This window comes from Antechinus flavipes, chromosome 3 (assembly GCF_016432865.1).
Source record: "Antechinus flavipes isolate AdamAnt ecotype Samford, QLD, Australia chromosome 3, AdamAnt_v2, whole genome shotgun sequence".
NCBI lineage: Eukaryota > Metazoa > Chordata > Mammalia > Dasyuromorphia > Dasyuridae > Antechinus > Antechinus flavipes.
In genome coordinates, this window is record NC_067400.1 from 281,160,119 (window position 1) to 281,180,323 (window position 20,205).

Below are 20,205 nucleotides of genomic sequence, written 5' to 3' on the forward strand. Positions count from 1 at the left end.
TTTTTAAAGTATTATTTAAACAAGATAGGATAAAATTTAGAAGTCATTCCACATAAAAATGACTTGATTGCTATACATCTACAAATCAACAAGACTCTACAAACCATCAAGATTGAAGCTTGAAACAAGAGAACCATTCAGAAAGAAAATGAAATGCTATAACTCAGATTTGGAAGAACTATTCTGATTAACTGTTATTCTCTTTCTTTGATAAAACCTGGTATTTTATACAACAGAAAAGCACAATACTTTGCTAGATATGTTAGTGTTAGTTTAGAAATTAGCAATATACTTCATAGCATTTAATATTCACCTCTACCCCAAACCTAATTAACCTTGGCAGTTTTCTGACATGTAGTCAGAGCAATCTTGTCTCTAGACTCAAAAATTTCCTAGAATAAGATCATAGCATAAATATCTGATGTCTTTCCTAAAGCAATTATGTTACAGTTTATTACTACCACTACCACCACTACTACTACTATGAAATAAAATCAGATCAGTCTTTACAGGGCTGTGTGAGTAGTTGTATTAATTAGGGGAAGCGTTTATTCAGGCTGGAGTACCTTAGGCTGGCACTATTGGGAGAGACTGCTAGCTAAGGATGTACCTATGAGCAGTTTTATTCTAGAGTTAAGAACTATTTTCAGGGTATTTAACTGGGGGCACTGTTTGGCTGCTACTATCAGTTTGAGCTTTATTTTGGAACATGAAAGGAGAGAGAACCAGTGCCTCTGGAACACGACAAAGTTACTTCAGTCCTGAAGCTATACATGTCAATCTTAAGATTTCAGTTGTGATCAAATTCCCAAGAGAAGTGCCTAAATCTGTATTATACTTGTAGGAAATAGTAGCTAAGAGATGATATGGGTCTCCATCTCTGTCTCTCTTTTTCAGAAGCACCAAAAGCTTGCTACTGCAGGAGATCATTGCATGAAATCCTTACTAAGGTACAAGCATCAACATTTGATGATATCATGCAACAGATAAAATATGTAGCCTTAGCCCTGACAAAGGTATTTCATAACATTAATTCATCTCTGACAAAAATGGAAAAGAGTGACCTGACAAGCAGGTTACTACCAAGCTCTACCTCTTGCCAGTAAGGAAATTAAATGAATAAATGAATAGGACAAGCAACAAAGAAAACAAATGTTATTCTCTGTTTACACACACTGTTAAGAGATGATTAGTTAGCCAATGTCATATTTTCAGCAAAAAGCAAGCCAACAAATACTCATTTTTACCAATCAGATTAATTTTTCCACAAAAATTGAAGAAAAATCTGAAAAAATGAATTCTGAATATTCACACTAATACAATCTCCTAGGAAACTAATCTGTTCCAAGAAACTCATTCTAATTTAACAGCTGACAGACATAATAATGATTACCAGTGGCAACCATGCTTTTCAAAAAGATAGCTACATTTGAATATCTCTTCTGATTAATGTAATATCTAAAAAAATTTCAAATTAATTACCTTACCCCTTCCATTTACAAGAATGGGATCAAATAAAGAGATTTACTCCAAAAGTATCCCAAAATTTCAAAGAACAATATGGGATTAAGAGTCAAGAATATAAATAGCAATTAAAGAAGATTACAGAAGGAAAAAGAAAGCAGTGCCCTCAATTAACAAAAAAAGAGCTATAACACTTACAAAATAAAATCATCGAGATATAAAATATGAAATTGGATAACTGAATTTTTCTTAGTTTAATTATGAATTAAAATAGATACCTTTTCAAAACACACAGATCTAATGGGCAAATTAGGTAACTGAGAATTTAAATTGATAGCACAATTGCTGAAGCCTGTATAAGACTATGTAATAATATGTAATAAAATGCTGGGTGTTTAGAGTCAATAAGATTTGAGTTCAAATCCTTCCTCAGACAAGTCATATGTAATCTTGCTTAATCTCAGCAGCTTCATCTATTAAATAATAGCATAATTGTCTTGAGGATTAAATAAGATAATATATGTAAAATAGTTTATAAACCTTACTATACTATAAAACAATAGCTATAATTAATATGGCAAAAATGGGTTCATTAGTTGTCAGATTCCAGTTTCCTAGAACTAAAGGGCAACTTTAAAGAGGTCAATCTAAAGCAATAAAAAGGCAAGCCTCTGATGTTCTGCTCTTTACTATCTACTTCACTACTATCGCTTCAATTACCATCTGTAAAGAAGTTAAAACTCCCAATTCTCTCTTTAATAATAATGTTTCTTCTAAGCTCCAGACAAACACACTGCCAACAATTTATATGGTTTAATTCTCCTAGTGACATCCTAGACAAAGCCATAAATATTCCCCTTTTTAAAACTTTTATTCAACTTAGGAAAAAAAAATTTGATCCCTTAAAGCACTGTGCTACATTGTCAGGGATACAAATACTAAAATAATTTACTCTCAAAGAGCTTACACTTTACAAGAAATTTGGGCTAGACTATTTCATAGTACCAACAACTGGAAAAGTACAGAGAAGTCTTCATGGAGGTGATGACTTTACTATTTCTATCTGCAGCACTGCTATTTTTATCTATGCTTCCATTCAAATCCTTGGAACTTATCCATCTTCACCACTTTGTGTGTGTGTGTGTGTGTGTGTGTGTGTGTGTATACATATATATATCAGAAGGTCCCAAATCCTGCCAATTATATCTCTGCACTAAAATTTCCATCTGTCTCTTTCCTCTCCGCCCTCACTGCCACTACCACTACACCAAACCACTGGCTCTTACTACTACTAATAGTTTGACAGATTCCTTGTTAACTCTCCTCCCATTCCAATCCATCTTTTAATACCATACTAATAATCATGTAGAGTTCAAGATCATGTCACTCATGTACTAAGAAAATCTTCAATGACTCCCTGTTGCCTGTGGAATGAAATTCTTAACTTCTTAGCCTGGTGTAGTGGATAAATCACTTAATTCAAGAATCAGAAGGTTTGAAGGTCTGTGTCCTGGTTCTGATATTTTTTAGCTGTTTGATTTTAGTCAAATCACTTAACACTTCTCAACATCCTATCATTCGTAACATATAAATATTTGCACTATACTATCTTCATCACAGGGCTGTTTTAGAAAAAGCATTTTATAAATGATGTTAACATTTATTGAAATGTATAAACTATAAAAGTGCTGGTAGCTAACAATATAACAGACTTAGTACTTCTAAAGACCATCTAGTTCAAACTTTCTTATTTTGAAGATAAAAAAACAAAGGCTTAAAAAAGGAAAGAAGAGAAAGGATCCTTAAATTGAGGTAAAATGAAAAATGCCGGTCTATGACTGTCATCATGAAGCTGGCCATGAGGATTTTGTGGCCCTGACTTTTTGAAAGCTTATACATCTCATACAATGGACTATCTTTTCTATGACTGGAATACTTCTCTTTCATCATCACCATCCCAGTCCCACCTTTGCCTATTGAATTCCTATTCATCCTTAAAATCTCAACTCAAGTAGCACCTTCTCTGTGAAATCCTATTTGATTCTTCCTGTCAGTGACAACCTTCCTCTCCAATAAAAATCAGGCTTCACATTCTCTTTGTTACTTCCTAATATAGAGACTATGTAATCTTGTTTTGTAGTTACCGTAATTTCTATATTTCTTTTTTTCCCACAACCTCCTTATAGGGCATAAACCAAGTCATAACAAGACTTTGTTATCTGCTCTTTACTATCTACTTCACTACTATCGCTTCAATTACCATCTGTAAAGAAGTTAAAACTCCCAATTCTCTCTTTAATAATAATGTTTCTTCTAAGCTCCAGACAAACACACTGCCAACAATTTATATGGTTTAATTCTCCTAGTGACATCCTAGACAAAGCCATAAATATTCCCCTTTTTAAAACTTTTATTCAACTTAGGAAAAAAAAATTTGATCCCTTAAAGCACTGTGCTACATTGTCAGGGATACAAATACTAAAATAATTTACTCTCAAAGAGCTTACACTTTACAAGAAATTTGGGCTAGACTATTTCATAGTACCAACAACTGGAAAAGTACAGAGAAGTCTTCATGGAGGTGATGACTTTACTATTTCTATCTGCAGCACTGCTATTTTTATCTATGCTTCCATTCAAATCCTTGGAACTTATCCATCTTCACCACTTTGTGTGTGTGTGTGTGTGTGTGTGTGTGTGTGTGTGTGTATACATATATATATCAGAAGGTCCCAAATCCTGCCAATTATATCTCTGCACTAAAATTTCCATCTGTCTCTTTCCTCTCCGCCCTCACTGCCACTACCACTACACCAAACCACTGGCTCTTACTACTACTAATAGTTTGACAGATTCCTTGTTAACTCTCCTCCCATTCCAATCCATCTTTTAATACCATACTAATAATCATGTAGAGTTCAAGATCATGTCACTCATGTACTAAGAAAATCTTCAATGACTCCCTGTTGCCTGTGGAATGAAATTCTTAACTTCTTAGCCTGGTGTAGTGGATAAATCACTTAATTCAAGAATCAGAAGGTTTGAAGGTCTGTGTCCTGGTTCTGATATTTTTTAGCTGTTTGATTTTAGTCAAATCACTTAACACTTCTCAACATCCTATCATTCGTAACATATAAATATTTGCACTATACTATCTTCATCACAGGGCTGTTTTAGAAAAAGCATTTTATAAATGATGTTAACATTTATTGAAATGTATAAACTATAAAAGTGCTGGTAGCTAACAATATAACAGACTTAGTACTTCTAAAGACCATCTAGTTCAAACTTTCTTATTTTGAAGATAAAAAAACAAAGGCTTAAAAAAGGAAAGAAGAGAAAGGATCCTTAAATTGAGGTAAAATGAAAAATGCCGGTCTATGACTGTCATCATGAAGCTGGCCATGAGGATTTTGTGGCCCTGACTTTTTGAAAGCTTATACATCTCATACAATGGACTATCTTTTCTATGACTGGAATACTTCTCTTTCATCATCACCATCCCAGTCCCACCTTTGCCTATTGAATTCCTATTCATCCTTAAAATCTCAACTCAAGTAGCACCTTCTCTGTGAAATCCTATTTGATTCTTCCTGTCAGTGACAACCTTCCTCTCCAATAAAAATCAGGCTTCACATTCTCTTTGTTACTTCCTAATATAGAGACTATGTAATCTTGTTTTGTAGTTACCGTAATTTCTATATTTCTTTTTTCCCACAACCTCCTTATAGGGCATAAACCAAGTCATAACAAGACTTTGTTATCTCCTCTTTCCTATGTAGCACTTTGTACACAGTAGGCAATTAATATTTGTTAAATGAATTAATATAATAAACAGTATTATTTCTCACCATGTGCATGAAGCATAAAGATCTAGTTGTCCCAAGCCAGATTCACACACACATACAAAAAAAAAAATCCATAAATGATTATAAAGAAAAATGATAAGTTTTCGTAGTCTAATTTACTAATTATTAAAATTACTAATTACTAATTTTATTCTTATTAATTCTTATTGTTTAATCCCAATTTAAGTCTCTGCTCCAGAAGCATATTAAAACAACTTGTTTAAGAATAGGAAGTAAATCCAACATACATAAGCAGGCTGAGGTAAGCATTACACCTTATCTTCCTAAAACTGCAGGAAGATTTTGGCTAAGGATAGAATAGTACATATCTCTAAAAACAAAGCTCCATTTTTCACCTGTGGATATTTTGGGTTTTTTTGGGTTTTTTTAAACAATAAGATCTTCACAAAAATATACTGTTAAAAAGACATAAAATAACTTAGAAAAGGATTACTATAAGAATAATTTAATCAAACTCGTATATGTTAACACTATTGCTCAATAGTATGATTTTTGCCAGTTTAGCAATCCCATACTAATGTAGCCTATAATCATTCCAAAATATTTTGAGTGGTTACTATATGCAAATGGACTTTCCCATTAAAAGGAAAGCTTTGGCAATGGCCTCTTAACTACATAAAAAGTTATAGTTCTGTTTAGAAAAGATATGCCATTGCATAGTTTTTTTTTGTTTAAGGTAGTATGCTGATTTTGATTGGTAGTAGAAATTATCAATCAACAATGTATATTGTTGACTATCATGGGGAAGAAGAATAACCAAAAAGTATTTTCTAAAGATGCTACATAAAAATGAAGTCATCAAGATTGCTAAACTCTGTCTAGGGCTATAGAGCTTCAAAGGATGAAAGATTTGAGTTTCACCAAACTGGTCTTTAGCTTCCAATTCCCTTTTCCTCTAATTATAAAGTTCTTTCTTCAGTTCAGTTTCTGCTTTCTAAGAAAGACCTGAAAATCCTAGTTGCTAGAGAAATTGGAGGGATTATTGTTCAGCAAGTGGCACATTTCATTAAAATAATATGAATGCCATTCAAGACAACAAGGGAAAAAAAACTCCAGGATTTATATATATTATAATGATTAACTGCTGCAAGTTTTCCCCTCATTATATGGCACAGGCATGTTTAGAAAATTTTACAATCTATGGATGAAATTACAGAAAAACAAGACTGAAAAGGTTCTCAAGATCATTTGGGACAGCTTCTACTACAATTAAATAACAATGAAAACTATTTAAGCCCAATTTTTCAAACAATTTCCTAATTATTCTTAAAAATTTAGAGATTTTCAAAACAATGCAAAAGCCTTGGATTGAAATAAAGACCCTTTGAAATCTCATCCAAATTCTGTGATTATGATTCAAAAAGATGGAGAATTGTGGAGCCATGAAAATGAGTTTTCTTTCTGCACTTGACATATAAACCTTCAGAATTTATTTCAACTTTTCCCCACTCTTTGGACTAAAGTCTATTATAAGTTCAATTTTTTTTTTTTTGGAAAGGGGAACAGGGATGATGGTGGCACTTCTATGCTCTGTACCAAATATCTCAGAGCAGTTTCAAGCTTCAAACTTCACAAGACTTTTGGCAATGTTTAAAAAATGCTCAAATTTTAAAACTTATTTCTATGACTTCTATCACAAATTCAACTTAAAAGAATAGTTTGATGGTAAAAAAAATTTTTTTAAAGATATGCTTTAAGATAATAAGAGGACCCTGACATAAGAAAAAACATTTGTTTTGTACAGAACTGTTGAACAAATAAGATAAAATTCAGTTGATTTGAGTGAATCAAAGAATACAGTATTGACCCAAATCTTCCCTGAACACATTAATAAAATTAGCTTAAAAATAATAAACACTAACTTAGGCATCAAAAATTAAAACCAAACCGACTTAATGATTTAAGTTATCATTCAATTCCCCTATTCAGCAAATATGCACGTTGTTTGGAAATAGTATAGTTCTAATCTTGGGAGTTATCTAATTGTCTTGGCCTTGTCAAAATCCTGTGTCTAAATACACTTACCCCACACCTACCAAAAAGTGTTAGTATAAACACCAACGATCATAATAAGAGTGAAACTCAAATGAAAGGGAAAAAAAGTCTACTTGTTTTAAGATTGACAATTACTTTAAAAACTATTTCATCTAATCTTATTTTAGGAATGGGATATCACTAGCCTAGAAGAGAAAGAAATATTACATGAGGTCAGCCCCAAGATCTATCCAAGTTCAAATGCTCTCTCTCTGTACAGTGGAAGGAACATGCCTATTTTTCCTTACCATCATCTATAAAGGTGAAGGTCAAAACCATAATACATTCATGTTTCCCCCTGAAAACTCACTACAGACTTGGCATTCATTTGTCTAAAACTGCTTTTAAATAAACATTTCATTTTAAATCCCACATGACTTCTTTAATGAGTCTCACTTGATAGTTAGCTCCTTGGGAGCTGACAGTCTTTTGTCACTTCTTATATCCTTGGCCTTTAATAAAACACAGTGCCTGGCATATAGTAAGACACTTAGTGTTTACTGAATAACTGATTGAGCTCCAAAGGGTCTGTTTTCAATTCTACTTTTACTGTTTGATATGGCAAATGAACTTTTGCTGCCTTTACCAATACAATTTATGATTTTATAGAATTCAAATCATATCTCTGCTTATGCCTCATCTATCCAGACTAAAATTTTATTCTTTTTAAAGTCATCCTGATATAGTAAGAAGTTCTTCATTGCAGTCATTTATATCTTTTTTAAGTCCATAATATTTTCTTGAGATTTAGGGATAACATTTAGCAATAAATGTAAAACAGCATCTTAATCAAATCTGTACCCACATTTAAAAAGATTAGATGGTTAAAAATAATGCAAACAAAAGTAAGCACCTGCCTTTTGTTACTCAACTGTCTACAGCTTCCTGATTTGCAAATAAAACCAAAAAAATAGCTTCCTGTTATTACAAGAAATTTGATTTTTTGATTTTTCAGAATCCTAGAATATTTTATTAAGTAGCAATTTAATCATGACATCTTTCCCTAGAGAACTTGAAAAATAGCTGACTCATGATGAGAAGTGTTACCATTGCTACTGAGAAGCAGAATGGAAAACCTACTCACCTATTCAGAAAACCTCCAGTTGTCACTCCTCTGCTCAGCTGTTTCCATAGAAACTGGGGCAGGGAAAGCATCAAGGACAAGAAGCAGTCAGGGACCAGCTACTGTTTATTATAAAAATAATGGGAGCAGATTTTGTGCTTCTATATAAAACCTCTGTTACTCTATTTAATCAGCTATGAAAAAGTACCCCCACCCCCCAAAAAAATTTTTTTAAGAAGGCACGAAGGAAAGAGAATAGAAAAGACAAAGAACAATGAAAAGGGAAATAAGAAGAGCAATAAACAAAGTCTTAGTGGTGATGGTTGGATAATTGGTAAATTTTATTTGAAAATATTTTATTTTCCTTTTTAATAATTCTCTCTTTTCTGTTACTAAAATAAGCAGAAGTAGAATCAACAAACAGAGATGGAATCTCAGACTGGAGAATCACTAAGCAAACATGCGTCTTGAACCATTATTGCACCTTAAGAAACAGTGAATCTGAAGAAATAAGAAAAGCATGGAAGATTTAAATAAAACCAATGCAGACTGCAATAAGCAGAACCAAAACAATATCTACAAACACATCAATAAAAAGGAAAAGAAAAGCTATGCAATTACAGTGACAAAGCCAGGTTCCAGAAAAGAGCAGAGAAAAATGTACCTCACTCCCTTCTCTGCAGAGGTGAGAGCTATGGGTATTTAATATTACACATATTATCAGACATGGGTGTCATGTTTGTTGGTTTTGCTGAATGTCTCTTCTCTTTCCTATCAGGAGTGGCTCTGTAGATAGGCAAGAGGAAGTAATAGAGCTGGAAGTTAAGATTTCAATAAACAAAATTTTCAATAATATCAAGGTTTTTTTTTTTAAATCCAGTATAAACAAATGGATGAAAATTGTCCATTTCCAAAATATGATGAATACAGAAGGTACTTAAACATTTGCTGAATGAACTTAAATCCTTCTGATAATAAAATTAGAGACTAATAGTCAAATGACAGCCAGGGAAAATTAGAAGTCTAAGAAATTCTTTTCTCACCTTTGTTACAAAAATTAAGTAGATGTTCAAAAAACCACATAAAAAACATTTGGAGTAAAGGATGATCTTGATACTTGGGGCAATCATAATTGACTGTAAAAATAAATAACCAAAACTTCAAGGGCTGAAAAGCTAAAAATTTAATGTTCTATGTTTTAGTCCACAACTATGAATACTATGTATGTACTAAAAGAAGGGGAGAGTGGAAAGAAGAATAGATTTGGAGTCGAGGGATCTGGATTCAAATCCTGACTCTTCCACTAAAAATGGCTTTACAAATTAAGATCTTTTCCCAAAGCACTACTCATTGGTTCTCTTATCAACAAAATCAGAGGAATAAATCAGAATACCTCTAAGGTTTTTCCTTATTCTAAAACTTAGTTACATGCAATATGATAGTTATAAACCTAGCTTTAAACATCAACAGATCTCCTAAGACATCTAAATTTCTATAGTTGTATGAAACAACTGTGTATATATACACTGAGTAATATCTAATCCACTTTTAACTTTCCCACCAAAAAAGTGGTCATAAAGTAGCAACCTGTCTAAATGCAATGTGATACTTCTAAAAAATGAAGATTCATTCAAGGAGCCTAGTGACAAACTCAATAGCAACCTAAAATCATGACTATATATCCTAAGCAAGTAACTTCAGTCAAAAACAAGTACAGAAACTGTAAAATACGAGACCTTTTTTTTTTTAAACAAGACCCACAAGGCATTAGTTGCAAAAAAGAGAAAAATATGTCAATTCCTTGTAGCTTTTTGTTCCAGAAACAAAATCCATTTTTACAAAAATGGAGAATGAGATTTATTCAACAAATATTTAATGAGCACATAATGTGTACTAAATACTGTGAAGGACAAAAAACAAGACATAAATCAAAGAAATAAGTGAGCAGAGGGAAGTTTTAAAGGAGTCACAAACTGGGTAGCTTTGGGGTTTGCTATTGTTTAAAAGAATTATATAATAAAAGTTCAGTTTCATACACAATCCTGTTTTCTGTTCTTTATATATTGAAATGTTCAAGTCTAAGCTTATAATTAAAATACATGAGAATTTAAAGATAGCCTCTTTTCTTAAGGCAACTTAGTTATGAAGTGCATATGGACAACTCAAAGACCAAAAAAGATTTTGATTTTATCCAAGTGCTCTCAAACAAAAGATTCATACATAATACTTTACAATGTATGTATATATACATTACTATGATAAAGAGTTCATCTTACACATAGATGAAATTTCCTGATGAAGAGAATCAGTCAGGGTGAAGCAATGGGAAATTTTGTAAATGTTTGGGGGGGGGAGGGGAAATCAGTTATGAAGCTCCTGGATATTGCTGATATGTGATCTGCTTTACATACTCTATTATTTTCACTGCTGTCTATAACTGGTAAGATTATTGTTAATAGTTTTTATGAACTATCATGCCAAATACAAAACACCACTAATCCTAAATTAACAATTTTAAGTGGAAATGCAAAACAACAACAACAAAAAAAATAACTTTGTTGTGAAACAATTAGGAATATAACATGAACACAAGAACTACATAATGAAAAAGAAAGAGCCATAGAACTTATGTGAGTTGACACAAGGCAGGAATAAAGCAGAGGAAAAATAACAACATATGTAACTGCAATAACGTAAATCAAATGAACAGTAAGAGGTCAAATATAATGGACATGGCAGGTATCATGCAACATAATGCAACAACATCTTTCTTTTTTTGTTAATTATATAATCAATAACCAATACATATTAATCGCAATTCTATGTTAGGTGATTCTGTTTTAACTATTTCTGGGAATGTACTTTGTAAAAGGATAGAGGGACATTAAATTTATAAAAACAAAGAAAGCCTAGTGGACTTGGTGTCAGAAAACATGGATTTCAGTTCCAGTTTTCATACATCTCTGACATTTCAAGTTTCTTTTTGGTAAAATAATAATGAAAGCAGCTCCACACTTGCCTCAAAAATTTAGTGGGAATCAGATAAAATAACATATGTTAAGGCACATTGTTAAAACTCAAAGCACTAGCTAAGATCATAGATTTAAAGCTGCAATGTGTTTGGTTACACACTAATTTAATCAACATTTCCTTTTAAAAAAAAAAAAAAAATATATATATATATTTATAGCACCTACCATAGCCTTTGGCACAGAGAAGGTCCAGTAACTTTATTTAATCAATCAGTAGGCCTGGGATAAGCAAATGAATGACTAAAGATATCCATTAAAATACTGTGCTTTTCCATGATGCTAGTGCCAGTAATAATGGAAATGACATTCATTCCCTATCATGAAGAGAGCAAGATAAAGCTAGTTTTATTCAAACAGTGTCAGGAACATCAAAAGCACATGTGTACACAAATACAGTATTCTGATTGATCATTATGGCAATGAGGTGAACCTAGCTTCTTGAAGGGCACATAAGTGGAACAATGAATAAAGTGCTGGGCCTGTAATCAGCTTCAGATACTTACTAGCTGTGAGATTCTGATCGATCGTCACTTAACCCCAGTGCCAGTTTCCTCATCTATAAAATGAGCTTAAAAAGAAAATGGCAAGCCACTCCCATATTTTTTCCAAGAAAACTGCGAATGGGTCACAAAGAGCCGGACACAACTGAAATGATTAAACAACAAAAAGGTCCTTGAAAGTAATATATTAGCAAATCTCTGGGGAGGTACTATCTAGTTGAAAAGCCTTTAAAATGTTGGTCATGTGAATGGAAAATTATGTCTATAAAATAAGGACAGACAAGTTTGGAAAGGTTCATCCACACTTCTTGAAAGGTGAGAAAATGTCTTGGGATACAATTCCTGGAGACTATATACTGAACTCTAGAAAGGGACTGCAATCTGCAACAGTAGGAAAAGTACCCACACCAATGAAAAACTAGATCTTTGATATGTGGACACATGTGGAAATGTTAAAAGGTAGCATATTAAGAAAAATGTCCTTCCACAAGTGTAAAGCAACTAGTCAAAATTATTTAATAACAGATTAAGGATAAGTAAACCAGTGAAACCAAATTATCAAAAATAGATCCAAATCTATTTTAGAGTTTAAAGGAAAATAAAGTAAAACAAATCAATAAGGAAAGGAATAATTATTTCATAAATACCACTGGAAAAACTGGATATAAATAAGAAATATGTCACTATAACTGGAGTAAGAATTTACATTTAAAATTATTAAACAGTAATCATATACATATTCCAATTTTGAGGGGAGATTACTTCTCTTGTTTCAATAGTCAAGAAATTATTACCAGCAAAAGGAGCAATTAATACTGCATAAATAAAACATTTCTACACAACAAAATGTTCAAATAAGAATATATATGTATATATTCACAATTAAAATTATAGATAATATTTTGATCTCCAAAATATATAGGTAAAAGTGATTTGATATATAATCTCCAAAAGGAAAAAAAAAAAAAAATCACAAAAATAAACACAAACACTAAGTAACTATGGAAATGGTTCTAATTCAAATAATAATTACAAACTTATCAAAATTACTATCATACGCACTTAAATTAGGAAAAAAAATGAAAATGAAAAAGCACAATGTTGCTGAAATCATAGAGACAGACAGACTTCTATACTGTTGATAATGTTAAACTAATAAAAACTTTTTACATTCTTAGACTCATTAATGCCATTTGGGGAATGACATTCCAAGAAAATAAAAGGAAAAAACTTTACAAAACTATTTATATCTGCATTATGCATGTGTGTGTATGTACATATGTACATATATACACATATGTATATATATATATATATACACACCTATATATGTCTAAACGCTCATCACTAGAATGCTTGTTATGTAAATATATGTAGTAATCTATTAATTTGTGTATATGTGAGACAGACACACAGAGACAGAGACAGATAAAGAGAGAGAATTAAGATTAGAACATTGAAACCCTTTGAATACTGCAATTTATGAAAATAATTTCCAAATCCTAGAGCTGCTATTTTCAGAAGACTCTAATTTTCAAGTGTATATAGGGATTATAAAACAACTCTGTAGAGTTGGTTTAGCATTGATAGATTGAAAAATAAGCCTAAAGACTAAGGTACCAGATGGCACCAAGAAAACCCTACAATCTACAAATAAATACAAAAAGTATTTATCATTATTAACATTACTTCTGTTATACCACACATAAGTCAATTAATAACAAAGAAAGCAACAAAACCATTAAAGAAGTGATACTCTCCACTGGAAGTTTTTTCAAGTGTACCAACATGGCAACAAAATCCTAACCATTTTCAATCTTTCACATAACTGAGAAAATTAGAAGCTACTAGTTATTTCATCAGCTATTGCACCACAACTATTTAAATTCAAAGAAGATACAAAGATATTCTAGAATACATTCACATAACAAATACTTGCTAAGAAAGAAAGAATGTAAGGGCTGCAAAAGAAAAAGTAAAACCATACTTTTTCCCATGGAATGTGTTGGTTACTGGAATTTCTGTTAAATTTTCCCAACCAAGAATCTTTAGCTACTTTTCCGACTGTTTTGGGTCCTTTTCACTTACCCCATTATAGTTTTCTTTAGATACTATGCTCCATTTGTAATCAGACATTGCTGACAATTCCAAAGATACTTAAATCAATGATATAAAGCAAACTCCTTGAGGGTAAGAGTATTTCACTTTTGCTTTTGTACCCCAAATTAATTAGCACATAACAACTACTTAACATTTGGTTGGAAAAAAAAAACTAAGGCTGGTACCTAAAAACTACCATCACAGAATCACAGTTAAAAAAAAAAATAACACAATCATCTCAATGATTTTTCTTAAGTTTATCAAACGGGAATCGAAGAGTGTTTCTCTTTCAATGTCAGTGTATATTTGCATTATTAAAGAACAATGAATTTCTTGTTCATCTTAGACACCAGCACAAATTTATAAGAGAATAAGCCCTCAGTAGTCCAAATTACAAAAGAATTTAATTCTATTTTCAAATTGCTGATATTAAAATATACTATATAGAAGGGAGACATTGTGGCATAGTAAAGAAGAGAATCAACTGGGAGTTGGGAAGAGTTGGGCTTAATTACCTCTTCAGATACTTATTAATTGTGTATTAATTGTATAATCTCTCTCAACCCAATTCTTCTTCTGTAAAATGGGATAATGGCGTTTATCTCACCAGATAATTTTGAGGATCAAATAAGACATGTACAAAAATCTGCAAAAGTTAAAGTGCTATGTAAATATTAACTATTCTCACTCCTAAAAGCTAAATTATGCTAAGTTTTGCTCTAAAGGTTTTAGAATATTTTTTTAAAAAGCTAAAAATAGCTATTCCCCCTTTAGTATTTATTTAATCAGGAAAAAGGAGGTGGAGGGAGTGGGGTGGGGAAGAGAGTTCTTTAAATTAGAGCCAGGGTCTAAAAAGAAAGCTAAGTAAAAATGTTAATAAAAAAAGAATGAATTACATAGTAGGTACAAAATAAATGATACATTGTACCAGCCCAGCCCCTCTCCAGGTAAAGACTGTTTTTCATGAGCCCCTTGAAAAGATGTGAAAGGTGGAAGTGGTTGGTGCCATTTTTAAAAAAAAAAAAAAGGTGATCCTAAGAAATGTACTCCAGCGAAGACTATATTTGGGTTTGTTTTCTTTTTTCCTTTGAGATGAGGAAAAAAAATACAAATATAAAATATAAATATCCAGAACTGTCTAAGAACCCTGAGGGACTCCTTTTCCAACAAGGCTTCCACATTTGATCCTATTAGTCTTAATTATTTTGATTATAGTAATTCTTGTATTCCTAAGGTCCTTCCATTTCCCAGCCTCTGGTCTCTCTTTCTTATTGAATCCATTTTATATAGCAGTACTAATTTAATCTCCCAAATACAGATCTGTTCATGGCACTATGTTGTTCAAAATCCTTCCAAGATTTTCTAATTGCTGGCCTCAAAGAATCCTGGTTTCAAACCATACTTCAATAGACTTATTCCCTGTTTCTCTCCTTCATTTACTTTATGTTCAAACTAAATTGGATTAATAATCATTCACTTCCCTGCTTTCATTTCTTTGCTCACACCATACCCTCCCTTGAAATTTCCTCTAACTCTGCCCACTGAAATTCTATCCTTTCTTCAAGGATTAGCACCTTTCTCAACCAAACTTCCTCTTCTCCTCAGTCAGAAATGACTTTATACTTAGAACTGTCCTAGAACTTTATTTATACCTTTCATAACCTGAGTGTATTTTTGGGAGGATACCATCAATATTTTTCTGTTTCCTCTCCCTTATAAATTCTGAAAAGTGGGGACCATGCTTTATCATTCTTCCTATATCTTCCTTAGCATCCAATACTTTGTACAGAATAAAAACAAGAAACGTTTGCAAAATTACATTGAATCATTCAAAAACTCTTCAATGTTACAGATTTCCTATACAGAATATTATTTAACAATGCTCTGTATTAAAAAGAAATCATCAAATAAGACTTTAAAGAAGCAAATTGTTTGCAGTCATTTGATAGAAAAATTCATTTTAAAAGAATTAAAATTTTCATATAATGAATTGTGATACATTCAATCTTGAACTGTTTCTGATAACAGAACTAAAAACATTTTGTTCAAGGGCACAGCCACCTGAAAAACTTAAAAGATAGGAAAAAAACAAAATATCCTAGGTGTACTCAATAACCAATTTGTCTTAACTCTTTTGAAGATGTTTATACTTTTCTCTGTACTCACCTCTTATTTGTGGTATTGTACATTTCCTTTTATAACTTCTAAATTACTCCATTTAAAATTTCAAGTACTGCACCCGCTAGTTCTAATTTTCAAGATTAGGTGGTCCAGCTTTAGTACTCTTCTTGATTTAAGGAATCAATTAAATTCCCTTTCAATGTCTATCTTTCTGAATTGAAAAATGCTAATCTTTTTTAGTCTATCTTTATACACCAACAATATCTACAAGCAGTCCCGTAAGCCCTTTAATTTTCTTAAGATTCTAACTTAATAGGATCCAACTGAAACACAAATACAGGTAGGTTTATGAGATTTACTTTAATTTTATAAAAGTTTCAAATAAAGTAAATATCATCCCTAATATCATTTAGAGAGGACATTTTTCAAAATATATCTTTGACAATAGAGCTTTACCCCAAAACTTACAGGAAATCATAAGGTAATCCTCACAGTTGCTTTTATCATCATCTTGTTGTTCCACAGGGATTCCATTGGCATCTATAACAGCTTCTGAGGCACAGTCTGCTACCAATACTTCTTCTGAAACTACATCAGTTGTCAGAGGATCTGTGACAATTTCTGCTTCTACAACATTGTCATGAACAACATGTTCCACATGTCCAACATCAGGTACATGCATAGAGTCACTTGTCAATACGTGTTCTGGTATAGACATAGTAGCTGTAGTTATGTCAGAGGCTAAAACATCATCAGGGACAGTGCAATGTGCTAACGAAACTTCTTCAGTTACATCTGTGTCCAGCACTTGCTCAGGAATAATGACTGTTTCAGACACATCTGCTTCTTCCATGATATCTGGGCACTGAACATCCTCTATAACAACGTCCTCAATAACATCTTGGATTACTACAGAGTCGGGGTCATCAGGGACAAAATTATGCACAGTTATGTCTGAATCCACCACATCTGAAACAAAAACAGTTTCTTGTACTTCCACAACAATCTGATCACCATCCATGTGTGTAGCATCAGCTCCTTAAAAAAATAAAAACAGAAATGAACAATTGCCTATTTTAAATGATAGATTGCTTTTTAAAAAAATTTCCTCATGGGATACTACAGACTTCAAAGTTTTCTCTTATACTCAATTACATTAAAACTATGAATGTGTGATTTATTTCTATTTTTGGGAGCAGGGTGGAAGAATACAAACATAAAATACTGATCACTTTTTAACTACCCATAAGTAAAAAAACATATTTTTAAAAATTTTAAACATTTTATTTCAGTTCCAAATTTTCACCATCCCCACCATCCACTGAGAAGGAAAAACACATGGATATGCCCATTATACATATGAAGTCATGCAAAACATTTTCCAATAATATTTGAAAAAATGTTCTAGGGAAACCAATGACAGGAGATAATCAGAAAACATATTTATATTATAAAATACTTCTGGAAACACAAGGATAAAAAGTTTAACATGATTAATACTAGTAATATTATCCAAGTATTTACAGATGACTATAAAATTAAAAAATTTAAATTAAATAATTACCAGAAAATTTGAGCTGCAAAACACATTTCTTCCTTTCACCAAACATTCATTTTTCATCTTTTTTCCTTCTTTAAACATTCACCCTCTTCTGATTTATCCTTTTCAATTTTTTTTTCACTAAAATACACTTTCTCCTATCTCCTCAAATTTCTTCCCTTCTATTCTAACAATAATATAGAATATAGTGCTACATATGGACATACATATTATGTATTCAAGCTGAAAAAAGAGACACCTTGAATTATGGTATAATTATCGTGACAGTAAGTTCAACATAAGAAAAATGTAGAAGAGATGACAAGTAAGGCATTTTGAAAAGGAAGCAAATAAGGCAATATTCTTTGGTAGTTAAGGACTAGGATAAGGAAGGAAAAGCTAAATTTTTAAATGGGAAAAAACACTTAAAGTGTGGTCTCATGAACTATTCCAATACTTATTCTTATGCCTAAAAAGAAAAGTGACTAACCCAATGTCATACACAGGTAAATTAAGCAGTTACCTACGACTAGAAGCCAGGTCTTTTGACTCAAGATTCAAAGATTTTGTCACTACAAGAAAAATAATTTTAATGTCTTAACTGAAAGACCACTCCTTAATTCTTTCATCAAGGGATATAAAATTATTATTAAAAAAAAAAAAAACCACTCAAATACAGAAGGACAGAAATGTTTGGTGAATTTTTTAAACATAGTATTTATTCTGAATAATAATAATAATAAAAAAAAAGACAAATCTTTATTGTCAAAAATTATTTCAAATGAGCCAAAAAATAATTTTATCATCAATTTAAAAATATTTTATGTCTGCTACAATTTCTTTTGTAAAATATTTTCTAACAATTTATATCCATTTTCCTTACATTTGTATCCATTTTTCTTATTATATATATTTTTTCAATACCATGATTCTAGTTTTAAATATATTTATTTACATGTTGAGGTACAAAAATTACTGAATTAATATGCAGAAATCTGAGTGTTAAGTCCTAGACTTTGCCATCCAACTTGATAGTTACGAAATCACCCTCACCCTGTTTCTGCATTTATTATGAAATGGGGACAGTAGCTTCTATACTTCCCTCACATTAAAGAGGAAAAGAGATAGGGATGTCTATGATTTCATTAACATATGATAATCCCTAGATGAGGAAGCTATCAATGCAGCTCAAAACTTTCTCTGAAACTTGGTCTAAAAAAGTTGCCTAGAACACTAAGAGATTAAAAGACTTGGATCACTCAGATAATATGTGTGTATCAGAGGCAGGGCTTTGAAACTTTGAAGCCAGCTCACTCGCCATTATGCCATGCTGTCTATCAAATGAGAAAATACAAATTAAAGTCCTATGCAACTATAAAATGATATTCTCTATTATAATTATTTTATACATTAAAATTTGTGTATCTCCAAATTTAGGAATTTACTGAAAGTCCAACAAATACTTCTTAGAGTTTAGAAATCTCACAGCTCCTAAATGTCTCTTCCATTCTCTGAATTACATGGATCTGTCATACTATTACTATTAAATTAATTTCATTAAAGAAATTATTTTGATTTAAAGATAAATTTAACCACCTCTTACATATTTCAATAAAGTAGTCAAAAAAACAATTATCCTATTTAACAATATCCTCCAATTGGATTATAAAAATTAATTTAAAATAAAAAGGAATGTACAAGTAATATAAACTTATCAAATAAAAAAACTGGCAAGAAGGCAAGATAAGGCTATGATGAGAAGTTTTAAATATTTGGACATCTGCTAAGGGACTCTTTCTGCCAAGAGCCAAGCATCTTGACTTGCTTTAATGTTAATTTCCTATTTTAGAAGGTAGAAAAAGTGACTAGAGAAGATGCTATTCTGAACCCAATTCTGAATATCAGAGAAGGACTGGTAAACCAAAAAAAGTAACGTTGGGAGAAAACAATCATATCATTTTAAAGCTTGTGATAGCCAAGAGGAAGAATACTGTATAATTTATTATGTATCCTAGAATTTAGAATAATATAACTGACACATATCAGAGAAAAAAAGAGATTATAACTGACAGATAGCAAATCTAAAACAAAAGGCTGTATGCAGAACAGCTGAAAGAGCACTGTTTCTACAATCCATTTAAATCCTGCCTCTAATGATACCTGTCAATTGGGAATGGCTGAACAAGCTGTGGTATATGACTATAATGGAAGAATACTACTGTAACATAAGAAATGATGAGCAGGATGATTTCAGAAAAACCTGCAAAGACATAACTGATGAAAAATGAAGTGAGCAAAACCAGAAGAATATTATACACAGTAACAGGAATACTATACAATGATCAACTATGAATGACTTAGCTGTTGTCAGCAATACAATGATCCAAGGCAATTCCAAAGGACTCATGATGAAAAATGCTATTCACATCCAAAGAGGAATCTGAATGTAGATAGAAGCATATAATTTTTAATTTTCGTATTT

At 31.7% G+C, this 20,205-nt stretch overlaps 1 protein-coding gene across 3 annotated transcripts in view; it reads right to left on the reverse strand.

Moving 5' to 3' along the window:
- Positions 1-20,205, reverse strand: part of ZFX (zinc finger protein X-linked) — a 62,676-nt gene that overhangs the window by 17,523 nt on the left and 24,948 nt on the right. For 2 of the 3 annotated variants that reach the window (XM_051985087.1, XM_051985088.1), the window contains exon 4: positions 16,652-17,221. In XM_051985087.1, the coding sequence (XP_051841047.1) occupies positions 16,652-17,221 (570 nt within the window). Of the gene's footprint in view, positions 1-16,651; positions 17,222-17,747; positions 18,256-20,205 lie in introns of those variants that run through there. The other variant, XM_051985090.1, reaches the window with a different exon arrangement.